At 45.1% G+C, this 16,096-nt stretch overlaps 1 protein-coding gene across 1 annotated transcript; it reads left to right on the top strand.

Annotated features, from left to right (window-relative positions):
- Positions 1-2,370: 2,370 nt before the first annotated feature.
- MGME1 (mitochondrial genome maintenance exonuclease 1) lies at positions 2,371-13,895 on the top strand. Its single transcript, XM_050952208.1, has 4 exons — positions 2,371-2,962; positions 9,474-9,696; positions 10,312-10,444; positions 11,777-13,895. Exons 1-4 carry the CDS (start codon positions 2,422-2,424, stop codon positions 11,936-11,938), a joined length of 1,059 nt encoding a protein of 352 aa, XP_050808165.1. The 5' UTR covers positions 2,371-2,421; the 3' UTR covers positions 11,939-13,895.
- The last annotated feature ends 2,201 nt before the right edge of the window (positions 13,896-16,096 follow it).

Below are 16,096 nucleotides of genomic sequence, written 5' to 3'. Positions count from 1 at the left end.
AATTATGACAGGTAACTGACCTAAATCAGAGACTGGAAATAATTCTATTAAAAATGAAGAGTGGGCAACAGGATTAAAGAAGAGTGCCTATTGGCAAGAACAGATCATTTTAATCAATTCTCTGTTTGTTAAGCTTCTGTTCAGTGATTTATAGCAAACATGAAATATAAGGCTCAAAAGAAGCCCAAGGTGGACTGACTTAAAAATTGTGTCTGAGAAGAACTGAAACTGATGTGTACTTAATGCAAAGTATAGACTTTTCTTTAGACTACCAGAAAGAGTAAATGTATTGCTAAAAAGAAGGGATAAAGCCCCTATTGTAGGAAGAGCAAAACTGGCAAAGGAACAGACTGCCACCAAGTAAAAATGAGAAGTAATATGAAAATTGATATTGAGATTTTACTCAAAACCTGTGCAATTAATTTCAATGAGATTGAACTGGGCAGAATTTAGCCCATTGCATAAAACCAATATACATTGTTACCACTCATGATCTAATTTTGGCAATAGTTGCACACCTTGTCTTAGTAAGAAAATGATTGGAATGGATTGATTTGCCCTTCCCTACTACATACCCCTGACTGCTCTATTCTCGTATGCAGACAGAAAACTAAACTTGACAAGAGTCTGAATGTCAGGATGCTCAGAGCAAGATTCATGTCAATTTCCCATTGTTGCACACTGGAAAAGAGCAAACAGATATAAGAGGACAAGGCAAACATAACAGGACACAACACAATCCTAATTTATTTTATTTTAAAAGTAGATCAAGATTTTGACATCCCTCTAAGCTTGAATACTGACTTCTCTGCTATACAAATGTAATAATAGGGAAACTGTATATTTTGGTAATCAAAATGTCTTAGTAGGAAAGGTTTCCTTTTTAAAGTACCTTGTTTTTATTCTAAACCAAAAAAAAAAAAAAAAAGACAATAACTATATTGACCAAGAAGTTATGATTTATTTTTCATTTCCACTACATACCTTATGGTTTCCCAGAGGAGTTAACTTACATTATACAAACAAGTGCAAACAATTCGGGGATGGAACAGCTTGTATTGGTTTTTTTTCCCCCCTTCTTTCTCTTTTATAGTCCACGATATAATCCTAAAATTACTAGCAATTCCCTTGATAAATTGGCAGTTAAGGGAAGCACCTTAACTAGGACTGCATAAGGTCCTTTGTCACTAGGATTGCTCCATCTACTAAGCTATAAGTGCTTTTGGGCACAGATCCTACAAGTTGTTCTGTGAGCCCCATTGACTTAATTGGGACTCCGTGTGAGCATGGGGATGTCCCTATCCAGAATAACTTGTAAGATCAAGACCTTTGTGTTTTTTTCCTAGTACTCCTACTGTTTGAACAGTGCGTGGAGTGTTTGAAAAATGCAGTGAATGAAATGAAAAATACTGAAGTGTTTCAAGAACAAAGCAGTCCTGTTAGCTTATAATACGTACTGCCTGCATGTTTTATTTGCAAAACATGGAATGAAGTAACTTTGATTGCTAAGTGGATAGTTTTCAATAGAAGAAAACTTAGGCCCTAATACTGTAAGGACTTGTGCCTATGTTTAATTTTAAGCATACGAGGAAACACTTATTTCAATGCAGCTTCTCAGGGTCAGAGCCAAAAATTGCAACTACAACATACTTTTCAGAGCCAGGTTATAAACTAGACTTTCTTGGTCTGCAGCTTAAATGTCTTCGCTTAAAAAGAGGACTTGTTTTATTCTCAGTTTGGAAAAAAAATCTAACGTTTTAATTTAAAATATATATTTTCCAAAAGAGCTTAAACTGGTATTTGAAGATTGCAAATATTTTTAGTTTATCTCCCTTCTCTTAGGGTTCTCCAAGTCTCAGCTCTCCAGATTCTAGGCTGTACATAATACTGCTTGCTGCCTTCTCACATGTACAGAGAACAAACACATCCATGCCATTCCCGAAGAGCTCATCTGCCCTCTCTAGTCAGTTCATTCTAATTCAGGGACTTGCTTTTGTCTAGCCCATGTAGCTTGTCTCTTTCTCCCTGCATGCAGTACCATCTTCTTTGTACCTTCCTACGGTTTTGCTACTGTAAGAGCCTTCTGCACTACAGCTTCTCCCACTGGCAACAGCCTTCTTTTATCTCTCCACCACATTTCAAATCTGAAAACATTTTTTCCTCTTGTCTATACCTCTTATTTTATCTTTCCATCTGCTGTTATTTCTCACTATTACTGTATTGTTTAACTCAAAGTAGTTGGAGTTCAGTTGATATGAAAGGCACTAATGAATACTGTGCAGCTTTAATTTGTAAAGTGAGATGATAGCTTGATGATACTAAAGTGCAGTAACTCTTCAAATCATGGAAATTCCTTTTCTACAGTAGGAGGTCATGAATGCTCCTAACAGAAGAAAGAAAACTCTGTTTAACCATCTATAAATGCTGCTACTGAGAATGAAATCCATCGAGCTATTAACCAGAAAATCTGGGAGACTAAAAATGCTGTTGACAGAACATTTTTGCAAAAATCAAGTCCCATATGTGTGCCTGTGTATCTCCTCCTACCTTTGTAGCAAGAAGAAAAAAGAGAATGGTTATGAGCAAGTTGACCAAGAAAGATACATGAACTTGGTCCGTTCTGTCACATCTTCCAAAGCCAGCCCTCAGACACCAGAAACGTTGTTTGAAGAAGATAATCTGATATACGGACCAGTGAATAAATTTAAGTCTCCAGTTAAGGATGTTGAAGCAAAATTTCCAAAAAATTGGGTCCCTCTGATAAACTCCAGTAAAAGAACTTTGCCTCCAAACAGTGACCGAAAGCAGCTGCTGAAAATCGGTTTACAAAGGCACAAGGTGCCCAGTGTGACGAGTGTTCTTCAGCAGACCATGCCTTTGCACCAGGCATTGTACCTGAAGAGATGGAAGCAGCGGATGATTCTGGAACTTGGAAAAGATGGGTTTGCAGAATATACCAAAAGTAAGTTTAACCAAAATGCTTCTAAAAATAATGGGCAGATAGCTGTCAGATCTGGCCCTAGAAGACACACACACTTTGCATGTCCATATAGCAGCGTCCATTTCAGAATCCAAAGGACTTAACAGGAATGCCTGGTATTAATGGACCACATTGTGAGGCCTTCCCTGATTGCTTATTCAGGAATACTCCCATTGAATACAAGAACCACAGGAGTTCAACCAATAACCTAATAGTATTTAGTGGTAAAGTGGGATTAGAATTTAGGAGTTCCTTGCTCCAACCCCGATTATGTTGGGTAGTACCTGCTAGAATCTGCAACAGGTTTATACTTCCTACCTGATTTCCGGAGTTTGACTAGCACTTCTGCAGATAGAATGATTTGTTTTTTCATGTTTGGGAATAAAGTGGTTCACTGCACTACATAACACCACAGTAACAATAATTGTCTGAGGATCATGGGACACCCAGAATTTTTAGATAACTGGAGATGACAGTTCTGGAGACTTTGATATTTGCACTCCAGATCTGGGTCCTTGAATGCAAACTTCAAAGCCTGCTGGCCAGTTACTGTATCTGATTATAGACCACTGGCTATCTCAACAGCTTGAGGCTCTTTAGCTAAGTGTCTTTGGTCCTGCTGTGTGCTCCAAACCAACCAGCATTTGGGCAGCCACCGCGGCTTGCTTGGTATACTGAAGTCCTTAACTTTATATGTTAATTGCAAGTTTTTCTGTGAAGTCCTAATGCATATGAGGTCTTTAATTCATGAAGGCTGTCAACTGATTTCCCCATGGTCAGTGGAGCTAAGGCACCGTAGTCCTGCTGAAACATCCAGTCTTGGCGATGTTGGCTAGCTCTTGTTATACCTAGAGCTTGGTGACACTTCTTACATAAATTTTTGCTCAGCTGAAAAGCTGAATTTGCTGAAGTCACACCCCATCTGTATTCTTGAATATTTTCATGAACAAACATACCAGCAAGAATGTTCTACAGAAACAGCACATTTTAAGCAGCTATTATTCCTAAGATACCTTATCCTAAGAGTTATGTTCAGTCAGGTAACAGATGCATCCAATTAAAACTAACCATCACAGTTTTGATATAAAATACAATGAACTGCTCACAAGCATGCTACAGGCCTAGACAGATTCATAGAAAATGTATGGCAAAAGGGTAGGGCACTTGGAGCTAGGGTTAGGGTTCCTATTGGTAGGGCTTCCTGCCCTAGGGTTATGGTTCCTAAGGGTAGGGCACTTGGAGCTAGGGTTAGGGTTCCTTTGGGTAGGGCTTTCCACCCTAGGGTTAGGGTTCCTGTGGATAGGGCACTTGGAGCTAGGGTTAGGGTTCCTATATGTAGGGCTTCCCGCGCTAGGGTTGTGGTTCCTATGGGTAGGGCACTTGGAGCTAGGGCTAGGGTCCCTATGGGTAGGGCTTTCCACCCTCGGGTTAGAGTTCCTAAGGGTAGGGCACTTGGAGCTAGGATTAAGGTTCTTATGGGTAGGGCACTTAAAGCTAGGGTTAGGGTTCCTATCGGTAGGGCTTTCCACCCTAGGGTTACGGTTCCTAAGGGTAGGGTACTTGGAGCTAGGGTTAAGGTTCCTATCGGTAGGGCTTTCCGTCCTAGGGTTAGGGTTCCTGTGGGTAGGGCACTTGGAGCTAGGGTTAGCGTTCCTATGGGTAGGGCTTCCCAACCTAGGGTTAGGGTTCCTATGGGTAGAGCACTTGGGGCTAGGGTTAGGGTTCCTATGGGTAGGGCGCCCTGCCCTAGGGTTAGAGTTCCTATGGGTAGGGCACTTGGAGTTAGGGTTAGGGTTCCTATAGGTAGGGCTTTCCACCCTCGGGTTGTGGTTCTTAAGGGTAGGGTACTTGGAGCTAGGGTTAGGGTTCCTATGGGTAGGGCTTCCCGACCTAAGGTTATGGTTCCTATGGGTAGGGCACTTTGAGCTAGGGTTAGGGTTCCTACAAGTAGGGCGCCCTGCCCTAGGGTTAGGGTTCCTAAGGGTAGGGCACTTGGAGCTAGGGTTAGGGTTCCTATGGGTAGGGCTTCCCACCCTAGGGTTGTGGTTCCTATGGGTAGGGCACTTGGAGCTAGGGTTAGGATTCCTATAGGTAGGGCTTCCTGCCCTAAGGTTGTGGTTCCTAAGGGTAGGGTACATGAAGCTAGGGCTAAGGTTCCTAAGTGTAGGGTATTTGGAACTAGGGTTAGGGTTCCTTTGGGTAGGGCTTCCCGCCCTAGGGTTAGAGTTCCTATAGGTAGGGATTCCCGCCTTAGGGTTAGGGTTCCTAAGGGTAGAGCACTTGGAGCTAGGGTCAGGGTTTCTATGGGTAGGGCAGCCCGCCCTCGGGTTAGGGTTCCTATGGGTAGGGCACTTGGAGCTAGGATTAGGGTTTCTATAGGTAGGGCTTCCCTCCCTAGGGTTGTGGTTCCTAAGGGTAAGGTACTTGTAGCTAGGGTTAGGGTTCCTAACGGTAGGGCACTTGGAGCTAGGGTTAGGGTTCCTATGGGTAGGGCACTTGGAGTTAGGGTTAGGGTTCCTATAGGTAGGGCTTCCCGCCCTAGGGTTGTGGTTCCTAAGGGTAGGGTACTTGGAGCTAGGGTTAGGGTTTCTATGGGTAGGGCAGCCCGCCCTCGGGTTAGGGTTCCTATGGGTAGGGCACTTGGAGCTAGGATTAGGGTTCCTATAGGTAGGGCTTCCCTCCCTAGGGTTGTGGTTCCTAAGGGTAAGGTACTTGTAGCTAGGGTTAGGGTTCCTAACGGTAGGGCACTTGGAGCTAGGGTTAGGGTTCCTATGGGTAGGGCACTTGGAGTTAGGGTTAGGGTTCCTATGGGAAGGGCTTCCCACCCTAGGGTTGTGGTTCCTAAGAGTAGGGTACTTGGAGCTAGGGTTAGGGTTCCTATGGGTAGGGAACTTGGAGCTAGGGTTAGGGTTCCTATGTGTAGGGCTTCCCGCCCTAAGGTTATGGTTCCTATGGGTAGGGCACTTTGAGCTAGGGTTAGGGTTCCTATAAGTAGGGCGCCCCGCCCTGGGGTTAGGGTTCCTAAGGGTAGGGCACTTGGAGCTAGGGTTAGGGTTCCTATGGGAAGGGCTTCCCACCCTAGGGTTGTGGTTCCTATGGGTAGGGCACTTGGAGCTAGGGTTAGGATTCCTATAGGTAGGGCTTCCTGCCCTAAGGTTGTTGTTCCTAGGGGTAGGGTACTTGAAGCTAGGGTTAAGGTTCCTATGGGTAGGACACTTGGAGCTAGGGTTAGGGTTCCTATGAGTTGGGCGGCCTGGCTTAGGGGTAGGGCACTTGGAGCTAGGGCTAGGAGTTCCTATGGGTAGGGCTTTCCTCCCTAGTGTTTGGGTTCCTAAGGGTAGGGCAGTTGGAGCTAGGGTTAGGGTTCCTATGGGTAGGGCACTTGGTGCTCCAGTTAGGCTTCCTATGAGTAGGGTTTCCCACCCTAGGGGTTAGGGTTCCTAAGGGTAGTGCACTTGGAGCTAGGTTTACGGTTCCTATGGGTAGGGCTTCCCGCCCTAGGGTTAGGGTTCCTAATGGTAGAGCACTTGGAGCTAGGGTTACGGTTCCTATGGGTAGGGCGTCCTGCCCTAGTTTTAGAGTTCCTATGGGTTGGGCACTTAGTGTTAGGGTTAGGGATCCTATAGATAGGGCTTCCCGCCCTAGGGTTGTGGTTCCTAAGGGTAGGGTACTTGGAGCTAGGGGTAGGGTTCCTATGGGTAGGGCACTTGGAGCTAGGGTTAAGGTTCCTTTGGGTAGGGCTTTCCGCCCTAGGGTTAGGGTTCCTGTGGATAGGGCACTTGGAGCTAGGGTTACGGTTCCGTTGGGTAGGGTTTTCCGCCCTAGGGTTCGGGTTCCTGTGGGTAGGGCACTTGGAGCTAGGGTTACGGTTCCTATGGGTAGGGCTTCCCGCCCTAGGGTTAGGGTTCCTAAGGGTAGGGCACTTGGACTAGGATTAGGGTTCTTTTGAGTATGGCTTTCCGCCCTAGGGTTAGGGCTCCTGTGAGTAGGGATCTTGGAGCTTGGGTTAGGGTTCCTATGGGTAGGGCTTTCTGCCCTACGGTTAGGGTTCCTAAGGGTAGGGCACTTGGAGCTAGGGTTAGCGTTCCTATGGGTAGGGCTTCCCACCCTAGGGTTAGGGTTCCTGTGGGTAGGGCTTCCTGCCCTAGGGTTGTGGTTCCTAAAGGTAGGGTACTTGGAGCTAGGGTTAGGGTTCTTTTGGGTAGGGCTTCCCGCCTTAGGGTTAGGGTTCCTAAGAGTAGAGCACTTGGAGCTAGGGTCAGGGTTCCTATGGGTAGGGCACCCCGCCCTCGGGTTAGGGTTCCTATGGGTAGGGCTTTCTGCCCTACGGTAAGGGTTCCTAAGGGTAGGGCACTTGGAGCTAGGGTTAGCGTTCCTATGGGTAGGGCTTCCCACCCTAGGGTTAGGGTTCCTGTGGGTAGGGCACTTAGAGTTAGGGTTAGGTTTCCTATGGGTAGGGCTTCCCGCCCTAGGGTTGTGGTTCCTAAATGTAGGGTACTTGGAGCTAGGGTTAGGGTTCTTTTGGGTAGGGCTTCCCGCCTTAGGGTTAGGGTTCCTAAGGGTAGAGCACTTGGAGCTAGGGTCAGGGTTCCTATGGGTAGGGCACCTCGCCCTCGGGTTAGGGTTCCTATGGGTAGGGCACTTGGAGCTAGGGTTAGGGTTCCTATAGGTAGGTCTCCCTTCCCTAGGGTTGTGGTTCCTAAGGGTAAGGTACTTGTAGCTAGGGTTTTGGTTCCTAATGGTAGGGCACTTGGAGCTAGGGTTAGGGTTCCTATGGGTAGGGCTTCCCGCCCTAGGGTTAGGATTTCTAAAGGTGGGGCACTTGGAGCTTGGGTTAGGGTTCCTTAGGTTAGGGCGCCCCTCCCTAGTGTTAAGGTTCCTAAGGGTAGGGTACTTGGAGCTAAGGTTAGGGTTCCTATTGGTAGGGCTCCCCACCCTAGGGTTAGGGTTCCTATGGGAAGGGCTTCACGCCCTAGGGTTGTGGTTCCTAAGGGTAGGGCACTTGGAGCTAGGGTTAGGGTTCCTATCCATAGAGCGCCCCACCCTAGGGTTAGTGTTCCTATGGTTAGGGCACTTGGAGCTAGGGTTATGGTTCCTAAGGGTAGGGCACTTGGATCTAGGATTAGGATTCCTATAGGTAGGGCACTTGGAGCTAGGGTTAGGGTTCCTATAGGTAGGGCGTCCCGCCCTAGGGTTGTGGTTCCTAAGGGTAAGGTACTTGTAGCTAGGGTTTTGGTTCCTAATGGTAGGGCACTTGGAGCTAGGGTTAGGGTTCCTATGGGAAGGGCTTCCCACCCTAGGGTTATGGTTCCTAAGGGTAGGGCACTTGGCGCTAGGGTTAGGGTTCCTAAGAGTATGGAACTTGGAGCTAGCGTTAGGGTTCCTATGGGTAGAGCTTCCCACCCTAGGGTTAGGATTTCTAAGGATGGGACACTTGGAGCTTGGGTTAGGGTTCCTATGTGTAGGGCACTTGCAGCTAGGGTTAGGGTTCCTTTGGGTAGGACTTCCCGCCCTAGAGTTCGGGTTCCTATGGGTAAAGCTTCCTGCCTTAGGGTTAGGGTGCCTAAGTGTAGAGCACTTGGAGCTAGGGTTAGGGTTCTTAAGGGTAGGGCACTTGGAGCTAGGGTTAAGGTTCTTATGGGTAGGGCTTCCCGCCCCAGGGTTATGGTTCCTATGTGTAGGGAACTTGGAGCTAGGGTTTGGGTTCCTATAGGTAGGGCTTCCCGTCCTAGGGTTAGGGTTCATAAGGGTAGGGCACTTGGAGCTAGGGTTAGAGTTCCTAAGGGTTGTGCACCCTGCCCTAGGGTTAGGTTTCCTAAGCAGGGCCGGCTTTAGGCCAATTCCCCCGAATCGGTTCCTGTGCCCAGTGAGAATCTCTTGCCTGGCATGAGGCGCCTTTTTAATTTTTACTCACCTGGCGGCGCTCCGGGTGTTCTGCAGCACTTCGGCAGTGGGTGCTTCACTTGTTCTGGGTCTTCGGTGGCACTTCGGCAGCGGGTCCTTCAGTGCCGCCAAAGATCTGGAGCGAGTGAAGGGCCCGCCGCCGAAGTGCCAAAGACTGGGAGCACCACCCGGCGAGTACTAGCCCCACGTGTTTTTTTTTTTAATGGTTGTTTGTTTTTTTGTTTTGTCTTCCCTGCCGGGCCCTGTAGATACTGTTCAAATTGGGCACCGCACTTCCTAAAGCCGGCCCTGTATGGCAAATACGTTTGACTAAAGAATAAATGACCACATCGTAAATTGCTCCTGGACAATTCATGAATACAGAGGCTAATTTAGATTAATACCTTAAATAATTCCATTATTTGTTCCCTTCCCCTTCCTATACCCTTGAAGCTGTTTCAGCACAAAATGGGGCTGATTTTAGAGTCTGATTTTTAGATAAGCTAAGCTGATTTTATAGTAGATTTTAAAATATGTTTTTATTCCATATATGAGCATTGCTTATTAATAAAGGGGTTTTAAAGATCTTTTTTTCTGTCATCTTTCATAGACCTCTTCCTTCAAGGAAAACTATTCCATGCAGCTTTGGAATCTGTCTTTTTGTCTGAAGAGGTTCCGTTGAAGGAGCAGGAAAAAGATACCACTGTCTCTGGCTACTTAGCAAGTGTGCAGCATGTCCTGAGAGACATCAGTGGAGTAAAAGCTCTTGAAAGTGCAGTTCATCATGAGACACTTCACTATTCAGGCCTTGTAGATTGTGTGGCTGAGTATCGGTGAGATGCTGATTCTCCTATTATATCCCACTGTGTTTTATGACTGGTGACCAAACAGCTGGCTTGTGGGCCAAATCTGGCCTATTTGATGTTATGTGGCTCAGATGGTAGGACACATCAAGTAGCAGCTGGGAGATTGAGTGGACTGGGAGAGGAAGCCAGAGAGACTGTGGAGCTGAAGAAGCATCAAAGCAACAGCAGCAGGAATGGAACAGGGGAAGTCAGGCAGGTTCAGGATGAGAAATAGGGATGGGAAGAGAAGAACAGGGGAGATCACAGGTTGCCCTGCTAACAGCAGTGCTGCTCTTCTTTTAGCGAGTAACCTCTGCACGCCACTGGAGTGTCACGTTAGCGCGAAAGGGCTAAGTCAACCAAAGTGGTATCATCTAGAACTGCCACTGGTATTTGTACTTATTGGTCCCTGGATCTGATCGAGCCTGTGCTGAAGGAGTTCATAACTCAGGCTGGCACCTGCAGTATTATAATTACAAGTGACACCTCATCAGCAGGAAACAGGAGAAATAGAGTAGAGTGAGTGACTTACGTGTCTGATGTCATGTTTTGTCATTAGCACTAAGTTTTACTAAAATACTCCCCTTTTGCTTGGTTTTACAGAGGCCAGTTATGTGTGATTGACTGGAAGACTTCAGAGAAATCAAAGCCGTATCTCCGGAACACATTTGACAACCCACTACAGGTTGCAGCATATACCGGAGCCATAAACCATGATGCTAATTACGACTTCCAGGTCGGTAGGCCTACTGCCTGCTGAGACAAGCAGGTGTGCTCACACCAACTTCATTTTTCCCACTCACATCCTTTAGTCACCCCCTATCCACTATAGAACTGCAGCTAGCATTTACATGCTTGTACCTGTCCCAGCCTAAGCTAATTCCACCATCATTGCTGCTCCTGCTGCCTCCCTTGGTCCGCAGTATGTCGTCAGGGTACTTAAGGAACTTTTCACTCATCAGGCCCTTAGCTAATGGCGCAGCTATTGAGAAGTGCTGATCTCCAAATCTCCAACTGAACTCAGTGGGAGCTACAGGTGCATGGTCCTACAGAATGTCAGACCCTAACACAGCAAGCCAGTTTACAGCGAGAACATAGCATCTGGGCAATGCACAGCAGTGGAGAAGAACCATCCAGCTCCATGCTGCTTTGCGTGAGCGTGGCATGTGAAAGGGGAGGAGAGGAATCAAACTCAAGAGCAGGCAGGCAAGGAAATGAGTAGCAACAAGCACCCTTGATTGCCTCTGTCCACTGGCAATTGAATGGATGTGGTTAAATGCTCTCCTTAAACCATCCGGGAACATTACTCCGTTCCTTAGCAGTGAAGGGAAGTGGTGCCCATTACTCAACAGCTGAGGAAGGGATGTGTGTTTATAGACTCTGAAGAGGGTCTGCTTGGCCTGAAGGAAGGCAGTTCCTGATTTGGAGAGGGAAGATTAAAGCAGGAGAAAATGAGAGGATACCCAAGGGCCTGTCGAGGATTTTCTAGGAATGGAAAGAAACAGCTCAGTTAAGCTGAGGACATGTATAATGCTATGGCAGGATCATTTCATGGAAAAATATACGAAGTAGCTACATCGTTCTGTTCCTTTAAAAAAAAAATGGCTCTGATAACAGGCCAATGATATCACTTTATTCTTCACTGTTAACTTTTTATGTTGTTTAATTTGACAAGTCTGTTAGGTAGTGGAACATGCAGAAGTAACCATTTCCTTACAGCCTGATTTGCTGAATGGCATGGGCCTGAATCTGTACTGGTACAGGCAAAAATCTACTCAAAGTCAATGGGAATTTTGTCAATGTCCAGAACACAGGATTAGACCCTTAAGGCCTGATATGCAGGATTGCTGAACACCTACAATTCCAAGTCACAAGTCAGTGGGCACTCCATACCTGGGGAAACCGGGCTCCTAGTGCTTTATTGCGAGTAACATTGCTTGGTGAAGTTAGTGGTTTTTATTTTATCTTTACATTGATCTACATGGTGAAAATGCAATTTAATCTTTGGAATAGTCACCTGAACCTGCATATTGATATTGCACTACTGATGTCATGCTTTTCATTGCAGGTTAATTGTGGCCTCATTGTGGTTTCTTATAAAGATGGCTCCCCTGCACATCCACATTTCATGGACTCGGATCTGTGCTCTCAGTATTGGAACAAATGGCTCCTGCGCCTTGAAGAATACACAGAGAAGGCAAAAAACAATAATGCAATTGAGACAAGTTAGAGGGGTGTGGTCTGAGCACAGAAGCGAAGCAGGAACTTCTGAATTTTAATCTAGTCTCCGATACTGACCCTCTTTGACCTTGGACAAATCACTTAATATCTCTGGCTCAGTGTCCCATTTGTAAATTGGGTCTAATAGTTGCCTACCTTACAGAGGTGCAAAGAGGATTTAATGGGCCAACTTAAATGAGGCTGATATTAACATTTTGCAGCAAGCTTTTATAAAACCTGAAATCAATAGAAGTGTTCCCACAATTAAAGAAAAAATCCAGTTAAAAGTTTATGTAAGCAAAGGATCACACTCTTGCAGTGTTTGAAACCTAACCCTTGCTGAACTGACAACAAGACAGTGAAATTGACTCTGAACGAAAGCAAAACTTGCATTGTCAGAGCTGAGTGAAATGCAAATAATAAAGAGCATAAATAGGGACAAGTAGACTGGATTTTAAACATTTCAGCTCTTGTTAATCTCTCATCTGTTTACAACATGTGATTTTTATGTTGACAGTGTCCTTCTGAAGCCGGAAAAACTGCAAGTGCTAAGAATTCTAACTAAACCTGCATTAAGCAGTCACTCAGGATGTTAAGACAAATTGGTTGCTTTAGCAGAAGTGGCCCCCAGAAGAGTAGCAGAAATGTCATTGGCATAGCTGAAGACTACCTGTAAGAGCCCCCTAAGACAAGAGTGGACTCTCTCTCATACAGGTTTCTCTGCCTTAGTACAAAGCTGGGTCTCTCCCATAAAGCAAAGTGAGAATGACACTGAGGCTTTGTACCTTAGGCCCCAGTTGGGCAATAAGTCCCATGCAAAGACTCTTGTGCCAACACAGCTCCACTGATTTCACTGGGGTGTTGCATAGATTAAGGAGGCCCACCCATGCAGAACTAACTGCAGGATCAGAACTTTGGGATGTATATTGGTGACAGTATATTTTTCAGAAGCCTTACTTTGTGATTTTGAAATTTAAGAACTGAACGCTGATGCCAGTTCTTCAATAAACAAGTAAAAACGGCAACCATATTCTTCACGGACTACAAAAGTATCTTGCTTTCTGTTGACTATGTTAAGTTGACTAAACAACAAGTTTTTCGATTAATAATTAGTCCTAAAACACAGGAGTCACATTTGAGACTCATTTCATAAAAACAAGGTTGTAAGAAGAGACGGTAACAAGATTGTGTTGTAAATGTTGAATAAACTGAGCGTTTCTTAGGTGGTGTGGCTTTGTGTATGTCAACTTTTCTTATTTGTTTCATTCCTTTGAATCATACACTTGAGCTTTTCTTGTCATCACTCAGGATTATGTATTTAAGTACAGCTGATCTATAATTTAAAGACTACCAACCAGACAGTACCTGAAAAGGACTGAACAGGTATGCTTGTGAACAGAAGAAGGGCCATGCTGGGTCTGACTCATAGCTCAACGGTTCTCAACTGTGGGTCAGGACCCCAAAATGGGTCACAACCCTGTTCAGGCTGAAGCTGAAACCCAGCGCCCAGGGCCGAAGCCCGAGGGCTTCAGGTTGTGGGCCCCCTGCCTGAGACTGAAGCCCTTGGGATTCTGCTGTGGGCCCCCCCTCCTGGCCAGTGGGGCTTAGGTGGGCTTAGGCTTCAGTCCCCCCTTCTGGGGTCTTGTAGTAATTTTTGTTGTCAGAAGGGGGTTGCAGTAGAATGAAGTTTGAGAACCCCTGAATTGTAGCCTAATATCCTGTCTTCCAACACTGACCAATGCCAGACACTTCAGAGCAAATGAACAGGACAATTATCAAGTGATCCATCCCCTTATCTTGTTACCAGTTACTGATCCATGAGATGACCTTCCTTCTTATCCCATGACGGCTTACTTTGCTTAAGAGATTTTGGTGTGGGATCTTGTCAAAGCTGTTCTGAAAGTCCTAGTATACAATGTCAACTAGATCATTCTTGTTGATGCCATTAAAGAATTCTAATAGACTGATGAGGCATGATTTTCCTTTACAAAAGCCCTGTTCATATAGGTGTATGATAATTCTGTTCTTTACTATAGTTTCAACCACAGTGTCTGGTACAGGCTGTTAAGACTAACTTCAGTAAGTGCCAAGATCACCTCTAGAGCCTTTTTTTATAATCAGTTTTACATTACCTGTCCTCCAGGCATCTGGTATAGAGGCTGATTTAAACAAAGGATTATATACCACAGCTAGTAGTTTTGCAACTTCATATTTGAGTTCCTTCATAACTTTTGGGCGAATCCAATCTGGTCCTGGTGGCTTACTACTGTTTAATGTATCAGTTTGTTCCAAAACCACCTTTACTGACACCTCAACCTGGGACAGTTCATAGGTGCTGGAACTACAGGTGTTGCTGCACCCCTCGGGTTTGAAGTGGTTTCCATCATATGCAAGGTTTACAGTTTGATTCAGTGGCTCTCAGCACCCCCACTATAAAAATTGTTCCAGCACCCTGGGACTGTTCCTCAGATTTGTCACCTAAAAAGAATGGCTCAAGTGTGGGAATTTCCCTCACATCCTCTGCGGTGAAGACTGATACAAAGAACTTATTTAGGTGCTGTGCAACAGCATTATCTTCCTTGAGTGCTCCTTTCGCACTTTGATTGTCCAGTAGCCCCACTGACTGTTTGGCAGGCTTCTTGCTTCTGATGTACTTAAAAAAAAAATTGCTGTTTTTATGTCTTGCTAGTTACACTTAATTCTTTTTTTTCCTGACTTTTACAATTGACTTGCCAGAGTGTTTTTTTCTAGTTTCCTCAATAGGACTTCACTTCCAATTTGTAAAGGATGCCTTTTTGCCTCCAACCACCAATTTTACTCTCTTGTATAGCCATGGTGGCATATTTTTGGACCTCTTACTGTTTGGTTGGTTGGTTTTGGGGTTTTTTTGTGTTTTTTTTGGCAGGGGGGATATATTTGGGCCTCTATTATGGTGTTTCCATGCAAGCATTTCACACTTGTCACTGTTCCTTTTAAATTCTGCTTAATTAGCTTCCTCGTTTTTGTGTAATTCCCCTTTTTGAAGTTAAATGCTACTGTGGTGGGTTTCTTTAGTATTCCCTCCCCGCCTTACAAGGATATTAAATTTAATTGCATTATGGGCGCTATCACCAAGTGGTTCAGCTGTATTCACCTCTTGGACCAGATCCTTAGAGCCCTGTGCGGATACAAAATTTGTCTCTGCATGTGATCCATGTACATGGCCCATGGATATAAAGCAGATATCCGCAGATTTGCAGGGCTCTAGATATAAAATTTGGATCCGCATCCATCCGCGGTCCGCAAACATGGTGTGCGGATATCCCCGTATTTGCGGGGCCCTACAAATCGTGTGCTCCACTTAGAACTAGATTAGGAATTGCCTCTCCCTTGGTGGGTTCCATAACTAGCTGCTCCAAGAAGCAGTCATTTAAATGGCGCATAGACATTTTATCTCTGCTTCCTCTCCTGAGATGACATGTATCAGTCAATAGGGGAATAGTTGAAATACCCCTTTATCGCTGGGTTTTCTGTTTGTGTAGCTTCTCTAATCACCTTCAACATTTCACTATTGCCATTCTGCTGAAATGGGTCAGCAGTATATTCACAGTGCTATATTCTTCTAATTGAAGCACGGACTTGCTATCCACAGAGATTGTTTATTCAAGCAAGTTGGATAAGCTTCTAGCTGTAGAAAGCCAGACTTGAATTTGCAGTTCCTGTTTTCCACACTGCTGTGTGCTCTGCAATGCAGTGAAATTCCAAATCAGCTATTATGGCACTTCCTTGTTCACATCTTGCCTGTAAATTGGGTGTTTGGTAAGCACTAATTAGCTTCATAACTAAAAGGACAACTATGATCCAGATGCGCATTTGTAGTTCACTACTTTGTGTCAGCAGCCCTTCTCAGGCCTGACATACTCACTGCACCTAACATTTGTCATAAGCTTTACCTAAGCGGTGTCACATAAGATACTAGTAAACTAATAACTCACCGATAGTTAATATTCTTACATGATGCATGTACGGGGTGTGTACAAAGACTTATGAATGTGCTAGAATTATTTTCTTAAAATGTGTTGGGCAAGCAGTGCATAAGCCCAGTCTGCCCTGGACAAAGGACTTTGTATTTGTTTGTCAGGCAGAGACAGCAAAGGTCTAATTACTTAAAAGGTAACAAAGCTGTCAA

Source organism: Gopherus flavomarginatus, chromosome 4, assembly GCF_025201925.1.
Source record: "Gopherus flavomarginatus isolate rGopFla2 chromosome 4, rGopFla2.mat.asm, whole genome shotgun sequence".
Taxonomy (NCBI): domain Eukaryota; kingdom Metazoa; phylum Chordata; order Testudines; family Testudinidae; genus Gopherus; species Gopherus flavomarginatus.
Note: the sequence above shows the minus strand (reverse complement) of the source record. Positions and strands in the feature narration are given on the sequence as shown.

Bases quoted from the DNA above. Each gene is read 5' to 3' on its own strand.
- MGME1 (XM_050952208.1), top strand. From the start codon at position 2,422: ATGCTGCTACTGAGAATGAAATCCATCGAGCTATTAACCAGAAAATCT. The intron at 2,963-9,473 runs GTAAGTTTAACC...CATCTTTCATAG, and splicing joins GTTTGCAGAATATACCAAAA to ACCTCTTCCTTCAAGGAAAA. The intron at 9,697-10,311 runs GTGAGATGCTGA...TTGGTTTTACAG, and splicing joins GATTGTGTGGCTGAGTATCG to AGGCCAGTTATGTGTGATTG.